Raw genomic sequence first — 22,598 nt, 5'->3', positions numbered from 1 at the left:
GTTTTACCTGCAAGATGGCTGTCATACTCCTAAAAAAACCTTCAAGGAGGCCTTCAAATACAGTGTAATGAGGTTTTTTGGCTTCTTCATACTTTTATAAGCCTCAATTCATTGTAAAATTAATTGTTTTGTTAAAATTGTGGACATAATTGCTCTTTAAAAAAATCAATTTGGGAGCCTCCATGGGGGAAATCCCCCGCAAATAGTGACAGTTGGCAAGTATGTGAAAGACACAAAGATCTTGCAAGGAATCCATGTACCAAATGTAGTAACCTGAATACTCATAATAACTGAGACATTCACAAGATTGATTTTTTTTTAAATTCAAGCAGTCGCTGAACCATGAAAATGAGGTCAATGACAATAACTTTACAAGAAAATGAAAAAAGGAAAAAACATCCATATAAATACAGTTTATTTTAATTTAATCAAATTCATTCATTAATATAAGAAATACATCATTAATAATTTAATTTTACAATACAATAAATAAATAATGCAGAACAAATATGAAGAACACTTATTTAAAAATATAATTAGTTTCACATAATGTCAAACTCATTGAGCTCAATAAGAATTTTCACAAAGACCAAGGAGGTTATATAGAAGGAGAGTGAACACTCTGCTTGATACAAAATTAGCATCCCCAGGATAGCAGTTCGATCAGAGAAAAATGATAAAATTATAAAGAAACCGACATGTTTATCACCCACTTGACATGGCCCTCTGATGTACCGGGCTGTTACCGCGAGTAGTTCGGACTATTAGATAAATCGCATGTGTCACGTGATTGTTATCAGTGACTGGGTCATTAAAGTTCAGGTGTATTTTTAGTTACAGTGCAGTGCATAGGTGTTTATGATTTGGAAAAAGATTTGACGGGCAATTTCAAAATCAACCGTCTGTCTACGGTGAAAAAAGATAAAGAAATGACAAAGTTATGAGGGTTTAAAGGAAAGTTAGTGAGCGATTTTTATTCAACACTACATTGCTTTAAACAAAGATTTTCGCTTCACCGGTCAATTCCTGCTTATGAGAATTGGCAGGTAATAATCATAGAAAATATACGAATATGCAAAGTACTTTAGCTACGGTGACCGGTAACGACCGGAAGGAAAATTTGCAATTGAAACATAGAGAAATTTATCGGAAACAACGTCAAAGTGACTTTCTGTTATGACTGTTGATATTAACATTGACGGCAATGAGACCGATATTCGTTTTATTTCTATTGGTAATAAGTTTACTTTTAACATAACATTTTAATTTTTAATTACTTAATAAAAAATATCACAAAAAATTAACATTTCAATAATTGTATATATCCCAGTTTATGACACCTCGGGTGTTTCCGTTCTTACTCGGGTATGTAATTATGACAAAATCTCTCTCTGTGACAGAGTCAATCCCAACTAATTAACACCCACTTACAGAAAAGTCGGTAACATTTTATGTGTAATTATCGTCTTTCGTCCTCTCTCCTTCTAATATAACCTCCTTGCTAAGACATTGACCTGTTAATACATAATGAATCATGAACATGTTTTGCTGATCATATCTTAAAAGCAGTGATGTGTTTGTCTAATGAATATTACACATTAATGAAAAACATAATGATAATCTGATGAAAACAAATTCTAATTGTTTGATAAAAATGTCCAATGTAAACCTTTTTTAAAGGCCAGCATTAAAAATATATTCATTCGTAAACAAATGCACCAAATAAGATTATCTCAAAGATATACTGGTACATTTTATAATGAATGGCATCACTGGTCGTAGCAATGTTTCAAAGGATACAAACTGAAGCAAAACTGTTCTCTTGAAGAATCTGGAGAAAACCAAATATCATTTGGTATTCAGTCTAGGCATCAATGCTGCTGATATATTTCTCTTCAAGGTCAACATTAAATAACCAGTTAACACAACTTGAACAGTGAAGTGTTAAGATATTTAAAGAGTATTGAAATGTCTATTACCTTCATTTAACACTTCATATATGAAACATTTATATTGGGGAAACATTGTATAAATTTTATTAGCCTTTAGAAGATCATTTTTTGTCCATTCAAAGGCCAAACAGGTTAGCATGGTTTTATTTTCACATATTTCTGGGTTTTTTAACTCGACTTAATCCAAAAATTAGCTTCAGTAAACCTTTCACAAAGATTTTAAACATCATAATATACTGTTTGGTGTAACATTTAGCTTGGTAAATTCATTAATGTATATAATATTATCTTAGAAACAGAGCCAGTACATATGATAAATTTCATACAGAAGTATATGTAGCACAGATACATCTTCCTTAGTTATTTTGAACACATGGATGGTTGTCATAAACATTACAGCCCTATTTCGGTCCCCATTTGATGTTATTGAGTCCGTGGAAGTTTCTCTTAAGTGCTGCATTGTCAGCCCAATCTGAATCTAAGTAAGCCTCCTCACTTTCTGCATCAAGTTTCTGTAATGTTAAATAAAAACCATTAAGTTTGATGTGAAATGAAAAAATAATTATGAACAAACTAAATTGTAAATTAATAAATGTCAGTAATAGTTTTATTGAAATACATGTATTATATTCAATGGTTTTACACTAGTTATTTTGGGGGCCCTTTTATCTTGCTTTTTCCTTGTGAGCCAAAGCTCTATGTTGAAGACTGTACTTTGACCTATAATGGTTTACTTTTACAAATTGTGACTTGGAGGGAAAGTTGTCTCATTGGCACTCATACTACATCTTCTAATATCTCTCTATTTAAGGTATGACTGTAATATTTTTTCTGTCTATTAAGATATAACATAAAAAATTTGGTGCACACTGGTTCACTGATTCAAGTGTGCACCACATTTTTTATGTTATTTCGAATAGACAGAAAAAATATTACAGTCATTTCTTATAATTTAATTCTAAATTCCAATTTAAAACATAGAAAACCATGAAAAAACGTTGATGACATCTCGGTCACATGACTTAATTATGTCTATGGGCTGATAATAAAATAATGTCAGCCAATCAGAAGACGTGCTACATCCAAAATTAAATTATATATATAATATTGAAACATTATCTTGCATTGGATACCAAATTCATTGAATTCAGTGTTTTTGGTAAACCACAAATAAAATGTTCCATGGAGTTCATATTTTCTATAGGCTTGTAATCAATCTTTTTAAAAAAACAATGAAATCTTACAAACATCCACAAAAGTTTTTCCTCAATCCACAAAAAATGTTCCCAATCGTAATATATATTCATAAACACAAAATTATGTTTATCAATTTATTAAAGGGGAGCAATAAATCCAGACCTAAAAACAATAAGAATATTTAAGTACCATAAATCAATGTCAATGGACTTTTTAGATTCTGTATCATACAAACCTTCATTTCTTCCTGTTTCTTATAGTAATATGCCATCATTTGTTTCTGTTCAGCTTCACTAACAACTGGTTCCCTGCCAGGAGCTCCTTGTCCTCTCTGTAAAAATAAGATTCATACAATTAAAGAAATAACAGCAAATTTTTATTCACAACAATGTCATCTTCAGTTCTGAGCAAATCTTATATTATTGTTTGTTAATTTTATCATAATATTTTTTATGAAGAGCGTACAGATGTGTATTGAATACAATTTGGAATTCATTTTTTTTTTAACAAATTATCATTGAAATCTTTGTAATAGAGTAATAAAAATTAACTATGACAAAATAGAAACACAAAGTGTAAAAAGTAAATGAAATCAAAATAGAATAAACCTAATGATTAAAACAATATTGTTGAGTATGTATCCAGTGACGCATACTATATCGTGGAGTATGTATCCAGTGAATCATACTATATCGTGGAGTATGTATCCAGTGACGCATACTATATCGTGGAGTATGTATCCAGTGAATCATACTATATTGTGGAGTATGTATCCAGTGACGCATACTATATCGTGGAGTATGTATCCAGTGAATCATACTATATCGTGGAGTATGTATCCAGTGACGCATACTATATCGTGGAGTATGTATCCAGTGAATCATACTATATCGTGGAGTATGTATCCAGTGACGCATACTATATCGTGGAGTATGTATCCAGTGAATCATACTATATCGTGGAGTATGTATCCAGTGACGCATACTATATCGTGGAGTATGTATCCAGTGAATCATACTATATCGTGGAGTATGTATCCAGTGACGCATACTATATTGTTGAGTATGTCTCTTAGTGAATCATACTATATTGTGGAGTATGTATCCAGTGACGCATACTATATCGTGGAGTATGTATCCAGTGAATCATACTATATCGTGGAGTATGTATCCAGTGACGCATACTATATTGTTGAGTATGTATCCAGTGAATCATACTATATCGTGGAGTATGTATCCAGTGACGCATACTATATCGTGGAGTATGTATCCAGTGAATCATACTATATCGTGGAGTATGTATCCAGTGAATCATACTATATCGTGGAGTATGTATCCAGTGAATCATACTATATCGTGGAGTATGTATCCAGTGACGCATACTATATTGTTGAGTATGTATCCAGTGAATCATACTATATCGTGGAGTATGTATCCAGTGACGCATACTATATTGTTGAGTATGTCTCTTAGTGAATCATACTATATTGTGGAGTATGTACCCAGTGAATCATACTTTTTTGTTGAGTATGTATCCAGTGAATCATACTATATTGTGGAGTATGTATCCAGTGAATCATACTATATCGTGGAGTATGTATCCAGTGACGCATACTATATTGTTGAGTATGTCTCTTAGTGAATCATACTATATTGTGGAGTATGTATCCAGTGAATCATACTATATTGTTGAGTATGTCTCTCAGTGAATCATACTATATTGTGGAGTATGTATCCAGTGAATCATACTATATCGTGGAGTATGTATCCAGTGAATCATACTTTTTTGTTGAGTATGTATCCAGTGAATCATACTATATTGTGGAGTATGTATCCAGTGAATCATACTATATCGTGGAGTATGTATCCAGTGACGCATACTATATTGTTGAGTATGTCTCTTAGTGAATCATACTATATTGTGGAGTATGTACCCAGTGAATCATACTTTTTTGTTGAGTATGTATCCAGTGAATCATACTATATTGTGGAGTATGTATCCAGTGAATCATACTATATCGTGGAGTATGTATCCAGTGACGCATACTATATTGTTGAGTATGTCTCTTAGTGAATCATACTATATTGCGGAGTATGTATCCAGTGAATCATACTATATTGTTGAGTATGTCTCTCAGTGAATCATACTATATTGTTGAGTATTTACCCAGTGAATCATACTATATTGTTGAGTATGTATTCAGTGAATCATACTATATTGTTGAGTATGTATCCAGTGAATCATACTATATTGTTGAGTATGTCTCTCAGTGAATCATACTATATTGTTGAGTATTTACCCAGTGAATCATACTATATTGTGGAGTATGTATCCAGTGAATCATACTATATCGTGGAGTATGTATCCAGTGACGCATACTATATTGTTGAGTATGTCTCTTAGTGAATCATACTATATTGTGGAGTATGTACCCAGTGAATCATACTTTTTTGTTGAGTATGTATCCAGTGAATCATACTATATTGTGGAGTATGTATCCAGTGAATCATACTATATCGTGGAGTATGTATCCAGTGACGCATACTATATTGTTGAGTATGTCTCTTAGTGAATCATACTATATTGTGGAGTATGTATCCAGTGAATCATACTATATTGTTGAGTATGTCTCTCAGTGAATCATACTATATTGTTGAGTATTTACCCAGTGAATCATACTATATTGTTGAGTATGTATTCAGTGAATCATACTATATTGTGGAGTATGTACCCAGTGAATCATACTATATTGTGGAGTATGTATTCAGTGAATCATACTATATTGTGGAGTATGTATTCAGTGAATCATACTATATTGTAGAGTATGTATTCAGTGAATCATACTATATTGTGGAGTATGTACCCAGTGAATCATACTATATTGTGGAGTATGTACCCAGTGAATCATACTATATTGTAAAATATGTTCCCAGTGAATCATACTATATTGTGGAGTATGTACCCAGTGAATCATACTATATTGTGGAGTATGTACCCAGTGAATCATACTATATTGTGGAGTATGTATCCAGTGAATCATACTATATTGTTGAGTATGTCTCTCAGTGAATCATACTATATTGTGGAGTATGTATTCAGTGAATCATACTATATTGTTGAGTATGTACCCAGTGAATCATACTATATTGTTGAGTATGTATCCAGTGAATCATACTATATTGTTGAGTATGTCTCTCAGTGAATCATACTATATTGTGGAGTATGTATCCAGTGAATCATACTATATTGTTGAGTATGTATCCAGTGAATCATACTATATTGTTGAGTATGTCTCTCAGTGAATCATACTATATTGTGGAGTATGTATTCAGTGAATCATACTATATTGTAGAGTATGTATTCAGTGAATCATACTATATTGTGGAGTATGTACCCAGTGAATCATACTATATTGTTGAGTATGTACCCAGTGAATCATACTATATTGTGGAATATGTACCCAGTGAATCATACTATATTGTGGAGTATGTACCCAGTGAATCATACTATATTGTGGAGTATGTCTCCAGTGAATCATACTATATTGTTGAGTATGTCTCTCAGTGAATCATACTATATTGTTGAGTATGTCTCTGAGTGAATCATACTATATTTGTTCTTTCAGTTGTATACCTTTTAACATTGTTGGACATCAATTAGGCCTAAATTAAAATATTGTTTCCCCAATCCTGACCCTGGTGTTGGTAGATAGGTGGGCAAATAATTTTACTTTTCCAAAAAGCTTGAACTTTATTGGACAATCCGTCAAGCCTGAAAATCCAAAACAAATAAAACAATATTTGGCTAGTTTTGACAATAATATTTTATGAGTAGCACCAATTTTGCAGGGACAGTCAGGATTGGGGAAACAAACAATATTTTATTTTAGGCCTTACCACACTTCATTTTTGGAATTTTATCTGATAATCACTTTTCAACAACTGAAAATAGTAAGCATTTCATTACTGGTTCAGGTTAATAAGAAAACCAAACTATTGTTACTTTAGCCTTGTCTTCTTACCTTTTGAATTTTTGCTATAATTTTTGTCTTTTCATTCTTTCCAGCAAAATCTTTCAGTTTCTTTCCTCTTAACATTTCTTTTCCTGAGAACCAAATTGATGCGTTTTCCTCTTCAATTACGTCTAAAGAAGCCTATAAGAAACACAACAAATACTCTTAAATTTAACATATATGTAAAGAAGAAATATGAAATAATTGTTCATCAACAGAAAATAGTTCTTTGAAAAATTGTGTAAACTTAAAATTGTTCAATTAATATTTTAATAAGACTGAAAAAGAATTCACTTCATTCCTTTAACTTCGGGGGATCTCTTGTTATTTTATCTTGTGGGTCTCATTTTCTCTTCTCATTAGCTATGTTTGACATTTGCAGATTAATTCTTGGTGTTTTAACGCCACTTTTAAGCCCCACTTTTGTGCTATCCTAAGATTTAGTCAAACTGTTGGGACCATAACCCCCAAAATCAATTTTAACTTTCCTTTTGTGGTCATAAACCTTGTGTTTAAATTTCATAGATTTCTATTTACTTATACGAAAGTTATTGTACGAAAACCAAATGTCTTTGGACAACAACATCAACGACATGATACAATATATGCGACATCATCAGGCATGGTTGCCTTTTTTCATGACATGACAAAAGGAAAATTCAGAAGAAAGCAAGAAATGTTTACGTCATAATTAATTTGACTCATCATTTTCCGAAAAACAGATATTTCACTAGTGAGGAGATTTTTTTTTTTTTCTACCGATCAGAAATTGTGAAAATAGCACAAAAGTTGTTTTACCTGTGTTCCAGACAAATCCTCTTCATTTTCAATCTCCTGTTTGATTTTGTCATGAGGTGGTAATCCCATTGGATATACAATCATTATAGCACCACGTAATATGTCTAGTGCTTCTTTGACTGTGGCTTGAGTAACTAAATCGTCTGATTGCACCTTTTTCTGAAATACACAAGGGGAGAAATAGGTTAATATTACTCTGTATTAGTAAAAAGCTTTTGATTACAATGAACTGTACAATAACAGTTTTCTAAAAAGAAAAATGTTTTGGAAACCTCTGAATGATTGATTAATTATTGGCATCTTTTGAAATATCCAAAAGTCAGTTAAAATTTTAAAAAAAATGCTAGCCGACCAACAATAAAGCTTCAGCAAATACACAAACATACAAATTAGATTTGGTTTTTATCCTCATCTTAATTATCTTTTTTTTGTGTGTATTACCTTTGATATCATGTCTTTGGCTTCTTTTATTGTCTTGTTTATCAAATCTGCCATGTTCTTCTGTGGTGCTGTAATATTTAAAATCATATTCTAATGAAGGCATACATACGTTATAAGTTTAAAGATAAGAAACTGGTCAAGAATATTTTTGACAATTCCCAATTATCATTACCATGCAATTTTTGTAATAATGGACATGTTTTGCAAATATGGACATACATGTGCTGCTGCTTTCTTCAGGCAAATATATTTTAGTTTGTAAAATTTAAATCTGTTGTATTTGATTATATAAATAGCAGAAATGCTGATGTTTGTTGGTTTTTATAACAGTCATGAATACATGAACATGAGGTCATAGCTCTAATTTTCAGATTTTTGTTGTTTTGTAGATAAAGCAATTAATATCTTTACTTAAAAACATGTTATTGCTCACAAATGAAATCCCTGTTTACAGTTATAATATTTGGTAAACAGGAAGTTGATGATCAATGGATGTGAAAATAATCACATGATAAAGTATGATCACATGTCCCTTGCTTTCAAAATTCATAAAGCCTCAGAAATTGTGGGAAAAATTTCATAAATGGCCAAATTGTGTAAGAATACATGTATGAGTTCATAGTAATTTTGTATTTGCTGAGCAATGAATTAAATCAGAATCTAAGAAGGCATCAAATGGAAAGGAATGCTCACATGCAGCTGGTTACAAAATTTCACAGAGTTATGATTTGTTTTTAGCTAGTTATATGTACAAATGTACAAGTAATAAAATTTTGACCACATAAATATATCTGATATTTAATTTTCAGTAGTTGTTGTTTGTTGATATGGTTCATAAATGTTTCACTTCTCTCATTTTTCATATAGATTAAAGCGTTTGATTTCCTGTTTGAATGGTTTTAAACATGTATTTTTGGGGCCCTTTATAGCTTGCTGTTCTGTGTGAACCACGGCTCTATGTTGAAGGTACTTAATAATGGTTTTTCTTTTACAAATTGTGACTAGCATGAGAGAGTTGTCTCATTGGCATTCAAATCACATCTTCTTATATCTATACCCTACCTTTTCCATTCCTAATTGTCAGCGGGTCTTTAAATTCTATCCAACCTCCACTTGGTATACACTTCTCTCCCCAGTCATCTTTAAGTTTTAATTCCACAAGTTGTTCCTCGGTTAAACCTTGCATGTTTGGAGGTAACGTAACTCCATGTTTGGCAAGTTCTTCCATTTCTGTAATATAACGAAGTGTTATCATAATTGTGCAATAAATTGTATGCCTTATACAAAGCCATCTGTGAAAAAAAAATTTGGGCTAAGGCTAAGGTTCATATATATTATGCCAAAACCTGTCTGTAAAACTGTTATTTAAGATAAAATTCGTCTATTTCAACATGTTTAAAATTGCTTACATCCATTTTATTTGAACTGCGGTAGATAACGTCTTATTTGCAGTCATAGTCATCTCCTATAAAATATATTCTTTTTTATTTTTATATCTAAAATAATATAATGACATCACAACTAACATTCTGGCACTAAAGTGTGCATATCAAAATATCCTACACAATGCATATGCATAATAAAAAATTTGTGTTTGCTGCTGTCAATGAAAATGCATAATGTTGCCTGTAAAATTTGTGCCCTTTTATTGCATGTATTGATGCAGTAAAAAAATAAACCCCCAATCTAAATACTGAAAATGAAAGATACCGGTATATCTAGCATGTGACAATTTCAAACAAAAAAAAAGTCAAACTGGATTGTGATGTCTATTTAACATGTTTAACGCTTGACTGAATTATTATTTCATCCTACAAAGAAATAACATAAAAAAAATGTTGTGCACACTGAATAACCTGAGTAGCGGTTTAAAATTTTAAAGTGTGGACCACATTTTTCATGTTATTTCAAATAGACAGAAAAATATTAGTCATTCCTTATAATTTAATTCAAAATTCAATATTAAGCCAGAATACATCACGAAAAAACATTCATGATGTCAGTCACACGACAAAAGTATGTCTACGAGTTATTAGTTAAACCATTATCAGCAAATCAGAAGACTTGTTACATCCAAAATAAAATTATATACATATACTTGTACCTGCACAGAGTCTCTGGACTTTAAGTCTGCCATTGTATATGGCTGAAACATCCTTTACCAAATCATCTACAGGCATCTCCACTGTTGTTTCATAGAGAAACTGGCTCTCATCTCCTTTCTTAATGTGTAACTTTACCATTCTCTATGTTGTTTCTTCAGTCAAGGATGTATATGGATGTATATTCTATAATAAATTATTTTTTTCAAAGACAATGTGGATTCATTTATTTTCATGTGTACCAATTTTTCAGGGATTGAGAAAAACTTGCATTTTCATGGATATTTGATCATGTGGGTTTGCAAAGGCTCAATAAGACTTTTGAAATTTTGTAATTCATTTGACATTTTGACTTTGTGTATTATACATTTTCTGGGCCTTTTGCAGTTAACTGTGCGGTATGGGTTTTGCAAATATTTGAAGGCCATACAGTGACCTAAAGCTGTCAATTTCTGTGTCATTTGGTTACTTGTGAAAAGTTGTACCATAGGCATTCATACCACATCAGGGTTCTCTCTAAGGATTTTTGAAGGCGAGTCCAGGGACTCATCATTTTTGGCCATGGTGAGTCCAACACATGAATAATATAATTTATTGCAATATGATGAAATATTTTAGTCTCCATTGTCAAATAGTACATTGAAATGACATTAAATTCAGATTACATTTAAACTTTTGGTAAAAAATGATGATATTTCAATCTTCATGCATCTGTGGACTCGCCAGTTTTGAAAATGGTGAGTTCAGACAGATTTTGATGAGTTTAGGACTCATGGACCAAGGCTTCCAAAACGGTCATATATGCCGGTCATTTGTATAATGTCCGGTAAAAGACCGGCTGGGCAAAGCATGAAACGGTCATCTACATTTTAGTTTCAAAGGCTTTTTCGGTCATTTTAACATATAAATTCACGATCTTTTTGACCCAACATTTTGCCTTTAACAGCCATACATTTCCGGTCATAAAAGTGACATGATGATTAATTACTATCAAAACAACCCCTACTTCAATACTTTCTCATTTTAATCAAGGCTAATTAGTTGTTGGACAGCTGAAAACTACCTGTTCAGGTGACAGGTAAACTATTTGTAGTACCGGACATCGTATAAATTAATCGGTCCATTCCCAATTATTTTCGTACATTTCAGCAGCTTGTATCTAATTGATTTAAAATATATAATAAATACATTTATATTAAACATGATTTGATAAATCATTTAAAAAGGTTTTAAATGAAAAATCGTCGGCACTACGTTGTATGAACAAGAACACGTGTGCGCATGTGCACAGGTAGGAAATTCAATTTTGCATCCTACATTTCTTCAAAAATGCTAAAAGTATCATTGATACCTGCTAGGATACCTGTATCTAACGTTCATTTCAAGTATTTTGTTGAAGAAATAACTTGGAAAGAGCTTCTTCGCTCAGTAGTTCTATGTTAACGTACACGGATTTTACGTATCCGTTTATGGTCCATGTTTTACCATTGTCAAGTCAACATCCAGTTTTGAAAAATGTGACTTTAAAAACGAAAATAAAGTTCTAGACAACTTCATTTTGCACAAATAAAGAGTCTAATGCAGATTTGAGCACGTTGATGTGCACACTGTGAATGATGCAATGCCAATTTTAACAGTTTATGTCAGAACATCAAATTCATATCAAAGTAAAGTTTAATTTCGATTTTAATTTAATGTCAATCATTGGGATGGCCATCTGATTACCATAATTGCCTTTTGTGACTTTGAAATTCGGATCAGATATAAAATGTCCGGCTGGCTCAGAAAATTTTTGGAAGCCCTGTCATGGACTAGCCTTAGCGAGAACCCTGCCACATCTTCTTATTTAATACCTTATAGCTATACACCTAATCGCTTTTTATCCCATTCCGGATAAGTTCTTAAATTACACAACTCTTTCATCCAGTTGAAGCTAACTGGGACCCTGTTTAAACAATTCACCATGCACCACGATACTTTTAAATGAGACCTATTTAAACTACTGTTTAATACTTCAAACAAAATATTTTTTAAATTAAATTTTAATTTCGAAAAAAGTGGATCATACTCTATTAAAGTTTCTTGATGATCACTTTCTAAAGTTTTTCCTCTCTCAGCTCTCTACTGAAAAACCTCTTTCGGCCGCTTGACCCAAACAGGAAGTTGTATAAATGACTGTTTTTCCCGGAGTGGACTAAATAGCGATAAGGTGTATTGTTGCCATTATCAGACATCACAAAGGTTTCTGTAAAATTTTGACATCACAATAGAAAATATATGACGCCCCAAAGAAAAAGTGAATGTTGTATTATGTCAAAAGTTCAAGAAGAGCATATATTTACGGTTCAAGCATATAATCAGCAGATTTCCAAATAGTCGTCAGGTATATTCTTAAATCTACAGCACAAAAAACACATGACTGCAAGAGACGAATATAATCAAATATTACAATTGTAAAGAATAAATAATGCTGGTTTTTTTTTCATTTTTCATTAGAGCTGAGACTACTTTAACACTGTGTTATAGTAGTCTCAAATTAGAGTCAAAGCTGATTTTTATCTACATGTACTCAATGACACATTTAATTTTATGGTGTTTCTTAGGCAGCTCTAATTTATAGTGACTAATTTAAGTGTTTCAATTCTATCTTTATCAAAAAAAAAATATTCAAACTTACCAAACGATTCTCAAAACTGCATAGAATTTTCTGGACAGAAACAGATCCAAACAAGCACGTTGCCAGATGTAAACATTACAGGATCGCGCTAACGGTTCTTCCGTTTCTATGGATCATAACGTAACAAATTTACTTATTTTTTATTCAAATAAATAACTTAATTATTTAAGAGCAGTTTTATTTTTTAAGTATTGAATTATTTCATATATATTTTTTTAATTTATATTTTAAAACAGTGCAGCAGTTGTAAACTTCCGGTGAAAATTGAAAGTAAGAAACCTGACTGAGAAAAGTTTGTCAGAGCAATATTGGAGAAAATGACACTTCTCACAGTACTTCGACATTGATAAAAGCAGTAACCATTTGATCATTATCATCTTGTCTTTAGAGTAACATTAGTTTAGCCAAGCAGTATGTGGACGATAAATAATTTAACTAGCCGCCTTTAGAAAATTAACTTTGAAGCACTACCCATATACAATGAATTTTAAGATACTTCGTCACCTGGTAAAATCCCCAACATAAATGGGTACAAGTCAAATCGGCACCGATAGAAAAAGTCAAATCGGCACCTGGTTAAATCGGCATCTAGTCAAATCGGCACCTATTTAAAGTCAATTCGGCATCCAATAATATTTGATATATATATGGTACTGGGACTATTATGCTAAGTTAGTAATTTAAGTATACTAGCATAATAGTCCCAGATATATATAAATAATTAAAAAAATGTATAAATTCAATCATGATCTATTTTGAGGCTCCCACAGGGTCAAAAATGACCTGCGACCGCCGGGCTTTTTAGAGGCGACTTCCGACCTGAAGGCCTTCTAAAAACGACCTGCGACCTGTAAATTTTTGAAAAAACGACCTTGCCATTTTTGGTGCGATGTTTTCCTTGGTGGTCCTTTGTCGCCACTTCGGTTATTCCCCTTCCCCGATGACTGTACGTTCTTCCTGCAAGTAGAACTAGATCGGGATGAACAATCGGCTGGCGTCATCGGACCGATCTGATAAAATAAAATGCCCAAATCACATGTCTGTTATTAAACATAAACTGCTGACTGTTGGTCCCACCAACCATGGTCAGCCATACTGTTTTTCCAGCCATCTCAGTCACAATTGTGTCTACTGTATTATACCCCAATACACCCAGTAGAGAAGTTTTACATGGCATGATGGTTGGATATCCGTCCGTACTTCAATCTGTCGTACCGTCCCATGAGGTATCCAGATGAAAACTTGAGGGGTACCACGATTTCCCGAGAAAAACGTAATATCCCGAAAACAAGATTAAATATCCCGAGAACAAGATTTTTAATTGTGTTATAGGTGTTTTTATTGTGTTTTTACTACTTTTTATAATAATAAAGAATACTATTAAGAGATATTACTCGTTTTTATTCAATAAAATGCAATTTCAGGTCAAAAATTTGATTTGTACATGTCTTGTATGCAAAATCCTTAATTTATGCATTAAACAAACTGCAGTTAATATGGAATCAACTTCAGAGCACCCCATTTTTCTCGGACCAGTATTTATCCATGACAATAGTGACTTTGAATGCTTTCACTATAAATTTCTTCAATCATCGTCAATCATCTAAAAGTTAAACTCCGCGGCATTGACCTTACAAAATTATAACGTCCGCCATATTGTTTTCAACAAGGAATTTGCATATAAGTAACAAGACATAAAAATTGATTTTCTGAAGATTGCGTGTACTTTTATTAATTATGTACGCCACAAACCTTAATCATTGTATGCTGTTACACTAATTTAAGCAAAAAAAACACCTATATCACAATTAAAAATCTTGTTCTCTGGATATTTAATCTTGTTTTCGGGATATTACGTTTTTCTCGTATTTCTCGGAAAATCGTGGTACCGAAACTTGAGAACGGATCAAAGATTTATTTCGTTTTTCCTAATTGTTTAAGCCCCAGTCCCACTAGACCACGATCGCACTACGCTCACCATGATCTAAAATAAATCAGATCGTGGTGAGGTCGTGGTATGAGCGGCATGAAAATGTACATTTTCGTTGCTTTCACGATGCTACCACGTCCACATTACGCTTCAACAACGATCCCGCTACGATTATACCACGTTTTCACTACGCAGTTATTCTGCGACCTCACTACGCTTTACAAGACCTTTCTACGCTCTTCTCGTTCTGATTAATACATGTACATAGATTTCTTGGAAACAATACAGGCATACCACCAACATAGGGTGATGTAGAGGCAGATGGAGCTCTGATAGTAACGAATCTTGATCAAGCAGAGATCTCGGACCGACAGCCCATTGGTCCGACAACCCATTTGTCCGACAACCCAATAGTCCGACAACCCATTGCTCCGACAACCCGTAAGTCCTATACTTACCAAGACGAGTATCAGGATATCAGGGTAAAAAAAAATTTGTCTGTCTGTATCATTACGTTTATGTAATAACATATTTTAAGAAATAACTCTGTATAATATATAAGACTAAGGTAGTTCGAATATTTTCTATATACTCAATTCGAAATCTGTATATAGAATAGAACAGAAAAGAATATTTCATTTTCCAATTAACAGGGTCTATAAAGAGCATATAAATCAAAACCAACAAGTGATGGTGCGAGATACTGATGATACACCCGCCCAAATATTTCGGTAACAAACGGGAAATTGTTGAGATGTGAATCTAAAAAAGCATCACACAGTATAACTGACTTATATAAACCCTGAAACTAAATTTCAGAAATCATTGTATTGTAGTTTCTGAGAAAAATATGATGAGAATGTTCAACTTAGCTCGCATGTAAAAAGATGCAACAAAAATATTCATGGGGTGGACGGACGAACTGACGGATGGACAGATGGACGAACAGAGGTAAAACAGTATACTCCCCACTTTTCGAACAGAGTTGGTCTTTTTAAAGAAAATTTACCCATACACACAAGACACACTAACAACTGTGTAAAAATTGGGGAGTCCCATCAAAAATTACATAAGCGCTGTTTTTGACTTTAGTGAAACCTTAAGGGCAGGATTTTAAAATTTGATGTATCAACTTTGCTTAAAGTCACTTTGGGCATGATTTCCAATCATATAAATATGTTTTGACGGTACCTAAAGATACGTAACGTTAGGTTATACGTTTATCGGCGACATTGGTTTAATGGGTAAATCAAAGTGTATATTATAACTTTTGATTCTAAAATATTTTTGTGGATAAAAATCAATATTGTATCAAATAAAAAGTGCAAATCTAATCATGATTTAGATATAATAAAGTATATTAATTCACACCGATATTTGGAGTTTTTCTTGGCGACATTCGGAATTCGTGTGATTTCCGTATTTTGAATAGAAAATCACACAAATATATTTACGATTTACATTACAAAAGAATATAATTTTATTTTAGTATACATATTAATCACTAAGAACAAGAAAAAGATTATCTGTGACATATGTTAAGCTTGCATTCTGTGGTTATTTGCCGGCGACACTGTATTTTTGTAATTGTACCCATTTTTTGGGAATGACACACTGTACAAAAATAAATCTAGAGCCGACAACACGAACTTCAATAGAGCAAGAACTTCCCACTTTCAGACGGCCATCTCTTGATGGCTTAAAAAAAAAAAAAAAAAACCAGCTCCCTGTGGGAGCCTCTATTTTGGATTTTTGGATTTTATCATGCATTACATGTTAAAAAGCATCAAACAGTAAAAATACAAAAGTTAATCATTCAATGTGTTCTCAACATGTGACTGATGTTTTGATAAATTTTCTTTTCAATTAATTAATAACTTTAATCAAGGAGGTTATATTAGACTAATATAACCTCCTTGCTTTAATCAAGTACATAGTGAAAACACAATGTAACACCGGCTTTTGTTTGCATATTTCTGTCATATTTTGAATTCACAATTATATAATACAATCTAATAGTGAGAATTAATACAAAAACATTATTAGACAACAAAAAGATATTTTATGGATATATGGTATCAGGAGAAAATTAAAATTAGAATTTAAGCCATTCAGGTATCCTCATTTCCATTGTGAGGACAAGGATAATAGCACGAAATGTTAGGTTAAAGTATATAAATTTGAATTTAAAGATTGAACTAGAACATTTTTAAAGATAAACTTGTATCACCTGGTGTAAGAAAATGTGTGTCAAAAAACTTATAACTCGTACAAATTGTACAAAAACCCTGTACAAATTATAATTTGTACAAAGTTACATCTTGTACACAACATATTATTAAACAGATTTAACATGGGTGCCGAATTGACTACATCAAGTGCCGATTTAACCAGGTGCCAATTTATCTAGGTGCCGATTTGACTATACTGGGTGCCGATTTGACCAAGTGCCGATTTGACTATAATTCCTACCTTCAGGCGCGGACTGCTCATTTTCGCTTTCAGGAACTGAAAACTTCAAATTGGAAATAATTTACGGTTATGATGTGTAACGTCAAAATCAGTGAAAAAGAAAATGTACAATTTACAGTCCTGCACCAAAATTTAATGTTATTAACGTCATTTGGCAAGAATTTTTACTGTTGTTTTTCTTAAAAGAACTCTCATAACAACCCTTCTCTATAATTCAACTGATAATCTGCATTCAACTTACATGTAACCAGCTCATTAAAAACCTTCAAAAAATATTTGCTAGCATACAATGTAGATCTTACAATTGATAAACACATAAAACATCCAGTGATTTTGCTAGCACTCATCACTTTCCTAATTTACGAAACGATATTTGCATTGACGAAAGTATTTCAAACCAATTTTGAAAGTGTAAAAATATTTACGATAAATTTACCTGTCTTTATATATGTTTTTGACAATTTTATAGCCCCCTGGTAATGAACAGTTGCAACAGGTGTTACAAGTTGTGATTTCAACTAATCCGCTTATCCCCATCTGATGGGTCACTTATCTGTTAATTAATAATGAACCACAACATTGACCATCATAATTATTTCCCCAGGAAAATCAGTCAGTTGGCATTTCAATAACCAGGAGTATAGTTTCGTCATTTGATCAAAATTGTTAACCCTGGACAGTTTTATGATAATTGTTTCCCTTAGAAAAAATTATATGTTGTAAGTTCAAGATATTCAAATTATTCTTATGATTTAGATATCATTGTAAATTTTAAGAGTTGGAAGTTAGAGTTCTTTGTGACATTTTTTACTCTTATTGCAAAGATGCCATGTTAGGATTTTTGTTTACTGTCTGAGATTATGGATTAAGATCAGATTTTTGTTTACTGTCTGAGATTATGGATTAAGATAAGATTTTTGTTTACTGTCTGAGATTATGGATTAAGATAAGATTTTTGTTTACTGTCTGAGATTATGGATTAAGATCAGATTTTTGTTTACTGTCTGAGATTATGGATTACGATAAGATTTTTGTTTACTGTCTGAGATTATGGATTAAGATCAGATTTTTGTTTACTGTCTGAGATTATGGATTAAGATCAGATTTTTGTTTACTGTCTGAGATTATGGATTAAGATAAGATTTTTGTTTACTGTCTGAGATTATGGATTAAGATAAGATTTTTGTTTACTGTCTGAGATTATGGATTAAGATCACATTTTTGTTTACTGTCTGAGATTATGGATTAAGATAAGATTTTTGTTTACTGTCTGAGATTATGGATTAAGATATTTGTCAGCCATTTTGGCCTTTATCAAATAAGTTTAAAAATAATTGATAAATAATTATGCTTAATGAGCACCATTAAATTATAGCAAGCTTTAACTTCCTATGTCGATTAAATAAAATAGACCGGTATATTTATTATTATGCCCCACCTACGATAGTAGAGGGCATTAAGTTTTCTGGTCTGTGCCTCCGTTCGTCCGTCTGTGCGTCCTTTCGCTCCAGGTTAAAGTTTTTGGTCAAGGTAGTTTTTAAAGAAGTTGAAGTCCAATCAACTTGAAACTTAGTACACATGTTCCCCATGATATGATCTTTCTAATTTTAATGCCAAATTATAGTTTTGACCCCAAATTTATGGTCCACTGAACATAGAAAATGATAGTGTGAAGTTTGGGTTAAAGTTTTTGGTCAAGGTAGTTTTTGATGAAGTTAAATTCCAATCAACTTGAAACTTAGTACACGTGTTTCCTATGATATAATCTTTTTAATTTTAATTCAAAATTAAAGTTTTGACCCCAATTTCATGGTCTACTGAACATAGAAAATGATAGTGCGAGTGGGGCATCCGTGTACTATGGACACATTCTTGTGTAATGTTGTGTTTAAATAAATGTTTGGTAACCCACTATATTTTATATATGTATATGTATATAAAAGTGGGATTAAAAAAAGAAATAGTCCAATGATTTTTTTTATATATTTATTAAGGACTAAATGATTGGTCACTCAGTCATTAAATATTTCATAATAGTCAGGTTTCCAAGACCATGCTAGATCGCAAGTCAATTGGTGGTGGTGGTGGTGGTGGGGGGTGGGGGGGGGGGGGATTATAGAAGTCAGTGTTCACCCCACCTCTCTAGCTCTGATCATTCTTTTTGCAGGAGACAATTTGATACATTCTTAAATCTAGAAAATTTCACATCAAAAGAGTTCATAATAATATTTACACATCAATATATGTTGATTAAATTAAAGTTATTGATGAGAAATAAAAAAGAGACCCAAAATAAAAATGTAAATTTTAATTATTATTCTAAAACACTATTGAGAAGAGCCTGGTGCATATCAAAATTGACTTGTGTCATAATCAAAGGGAAAATCACTGTATTGCATGTCCCCCCCAAAAACCATACAGATTAGATATAGGAAGATGTGGTGTGAGTGCCAATGAGAAAACTCTCCATCCAAATAACAATTTAAAAAAAGTAAACCATTGTAGGTCAATGTACGGCCTTCAACACGTAGCCTTGGCTCACACGAACAACGAGCTATAAAGGGCCCCAAAATTACTAGTGTAAAACCATTCAAACGGGAAAACCAACAGTCTAATTAAATTAAATCAGATTAATTCATTTAACTGATCATTTTTTTTACACAGTTAGATAATCTGAATAAATGAACTAACTTATTGCTCATTAGCTATAAATTTCATATATACAGAGAAAAAAAAATATATGAACAATTTCATTAAAAAAACTTCCTCAATTACAATAAGGGAGGATGTTTACCTTTCACACCTGACAGGACACCTATATATTGACCAAGGATTTCATTACATCCTTCTGATTATTATAACAGTTTGTTTTATCATGTTTGTTTTATCATGTTTGTTTTACCATGCTTAAGGCTATAAATAGAATGTAAGTAAGAGTCTAAAAATATGTAAATTGCATATCATTAGGCTACATCAGTGTGGTCTATTTATAATCATGAGTAATAGCATGGGTAAGTGAGAAGTTTCAATAATTTTTTATTTTGTTAAATTTTAATTTTAAGATATTGAATACATCTTTTTTTTTTTATTCTTTTTGGTTTGAAATACATCAGGCCATTTATGCAGTATAGAGAAGAATATTAGTTTATGACACTCAGACAGGAAGAAATGTTTTGAGTTCCTTTATACAATTGTATTCAGATTTAGAAATTTTTATTTTTCTGTAGATATGTACAACAGAAAGGAGAGAAATACAGACCATTTCTGTCACATGATTTGTGGATATTTTATGAAAGATGATGATTTACCAGAACATGATGATGATGACGATTTTGAAGGGGAGGAAGAGGAAATGCAGTTCTTAAACTATCAGGAGATGAATGGCATTGGACAGGGGAAACAACTCTATGAAGGAAGAAAGATGAAAAGTTGTCAGGGTATAGTAACTTCATATCAGTGCAGTCATCAGTCTACATGTCATTTGATAAGTTATTTCTCCCATGGACAAAAATGTTTTGTTTTGTACCTTCTTTTGTACCCTCTAAATAGATGTGGTATGAGTGCCAATGAAACAACTCTCCATCCATGTCGAATTTTTAAAAGTAAACCATTATAGGTCACAGAACGGTCTTCAACACTGAGCCTTGACTCTCACCCAACAGTCATGACAATTATAAGCTATAAAGGGCCCCAAAAATTACTAGTGTAAAACCATTCAAATGGATAACCAACAGTCTAATCTTTACAAAAAATGAGAAATGAAAACACTTATGAACCACATTAACAAACGACAACTACTGAACATCAGATTCCTGACTTAGGACAGGGGCAAACAAATGCAGTGGGTTTAAACTTCTTTTAAAATACATGAATGTACCAACCTTCACCTTATCTGAAACAATAGTGTAAAATCCCATTATAGATGTTCTTATCACATTTATCATTTTAAGATCACCTGGCCTGGTCGTCTTTGTGTCGTCGTAAACTATTTCAAGAATCTTCCCCTCTGAAACTACTAGGCCAAATACAGTACTTCCAAACTTTAAGTGAATGTTCCTTAGGGTATCTAGTTTATAAATTGTATCCGAAGTTTTGATCTATCAACAAACATGGTCGCCATTGCTAAAAATAAAACAAAGGGGTCAAATGCAGTTTTTGGCTTATATCTCAAAAATGAAAGCATTTAGAGCAAATCTGACAAGGTAAAAATGTTCATTAGGTCCTGATCTATCAGCCCTGTAATTTTCAGATGAATCAAACAACCCATTGTTGGGTTGCTGCCACTTAATTGGTAATTTTAAGGAAATTTTGCAGTTTTTGGTCATTATCTTGAATATTATTATAGATAAAGATAAACTGTAAACAGCAAAAATGATCAGCAAAGTAAGATCTACAAATAAGTCAATATGACCAAAATTGTCAATTGACCCCTTTAGTAGTTCTTGCCCTTTATAGTCAATTTTTAACCATTTTTCTTTAATCTTAATTAACTTTTACAAAAATCTTCTCCTCTGAAACTACTAGGCCTAATACTTCCAAACTTTAAGTGAATGTTCCTTAGGGTATTTAGTTTATAAATTGTATTCGAAGTTTTGATCTATCAACAAACATGGTCGCCATTGCTAAAAATAAAACATAGGGGTCAAATGCAGTTTTTGGCTTATATCTCAAAAATGAAAGCATTTAGAGCAAATCTGACAGGGTAAAAATGTTCATTAGGTCCTGATCTATCAGCCCTGAAATTTTCAGATGAATCAAACAACCCATTGTTGGGTTGCTGCCACTTAATTGGTAATTTTAAGGAAATTTTGCAGTTTTTGGTCATTATCTTGAATATTATTATAGATAAAGATAAACTGTAAACAGCAAAAATGATCAGCAAAGTAAGATCTACAAATAAGTTAATATGACCAAAATTGTCAATTGACCCCTTAAGGGGTTATTGCGTATAAACCCCTGAGGGTTTACGCAGTATATATTGGACGAGTGATGTAGTCTTTCGGAACACCGGATGTTA

The 22,598-nt window shown here is 32.3% G+C and overlaps 2 protein-coding genes across 5 annotated transcripts in view; one reads left to right on the top strand and one right to left on the bottom strand.

Moving 5' to 3' along the window:
• Positions 1–404: 404 nt before the first annotated feature.
• Positions 405–13,285, bottom strand: LOC134687158 (cilia- and flagella-associated protein 298-like). 2 transcript variants are annotated; one of them, XM_063547202.1, is made up of 8 exons: positions 13,180–13,285; positions 10,505–10,688; positions 9,463–9,630; positions 8,401–8,468; positions 7,960–8,118; positions 7,171–7,302; positions 3,385–3,480; positions 405–2,464 (listed from the first exon to the last, which is right to left on the bottom strand). In XM_063547202.1, exons 2-8 carry the CDS (start codon positions 10,641–10,643, stop codon positions 2,354–2,356), a joined length of 873 nt encoding a protein of 290 aa, XP_063403272.1. In that variant the 5' UTR covers positions 10,644–10,688; positions 13,180–13,285; the 3' UTR covers positions 405–2,353. The 2 variants fall into 2 exon arrangements, with proteins under 2 accessions (XP_063403272.1, XP_063403273.1); XM_063547203.1 differs by lacking the exon at positions 13,180–13,285 and adding an exon at positions 12,845–12,921.
• Positions 13,286–13,423: 138 nt separating this feature from the next.
• The window catches only part of LOC134687157 (DNA helicase B-like), a 35,399-nt gene continuing 26,224 nt past the window's right edge, over positions 13,424–22,598 (top strand). The window contains exons 1-2 of one of the 3 annotated variants that reach the window (XM_063547200.1): positions 13,424–13,534; positions 20,809–21,018. In XM_063547200.1, the coding sequence (XP_063403270.1) occupies positions 20,811–21,018 (208 nt within the window). In that variant the 5' untranslated portion in view covers positions 13,424–13,534; positions 20,809–20,810. Of the gene's footprint in view, positions 13,535–20,517; positions 20,593–20,808; positions 21,019–22,598 lie in introns of those variants that run through there. The other 2 variants (XM_063547201.1, XM_063547199.1) reach the window with 2 other exon arrangements.

This window comes from Mytilus trossulus, chromosome 10 (genome assembly GCF_036588685.1).
Source record: "Mytilus trossulus isolate FHL-02 chromosome 10, PNRI_Mtr1.1.1.hap1, whole genome shotgun sequence".
NCBI classification, from domain to species: domain Eukaryota; kingdom Metazoa; phylum Mollusca; class Bivalvia; order Mytilida; family Mytilidae; genus Mytilus; species Mytilus trossulus.
This window is presented reverse-complemented; position numbering and strand designations above follow the sequence as displayed.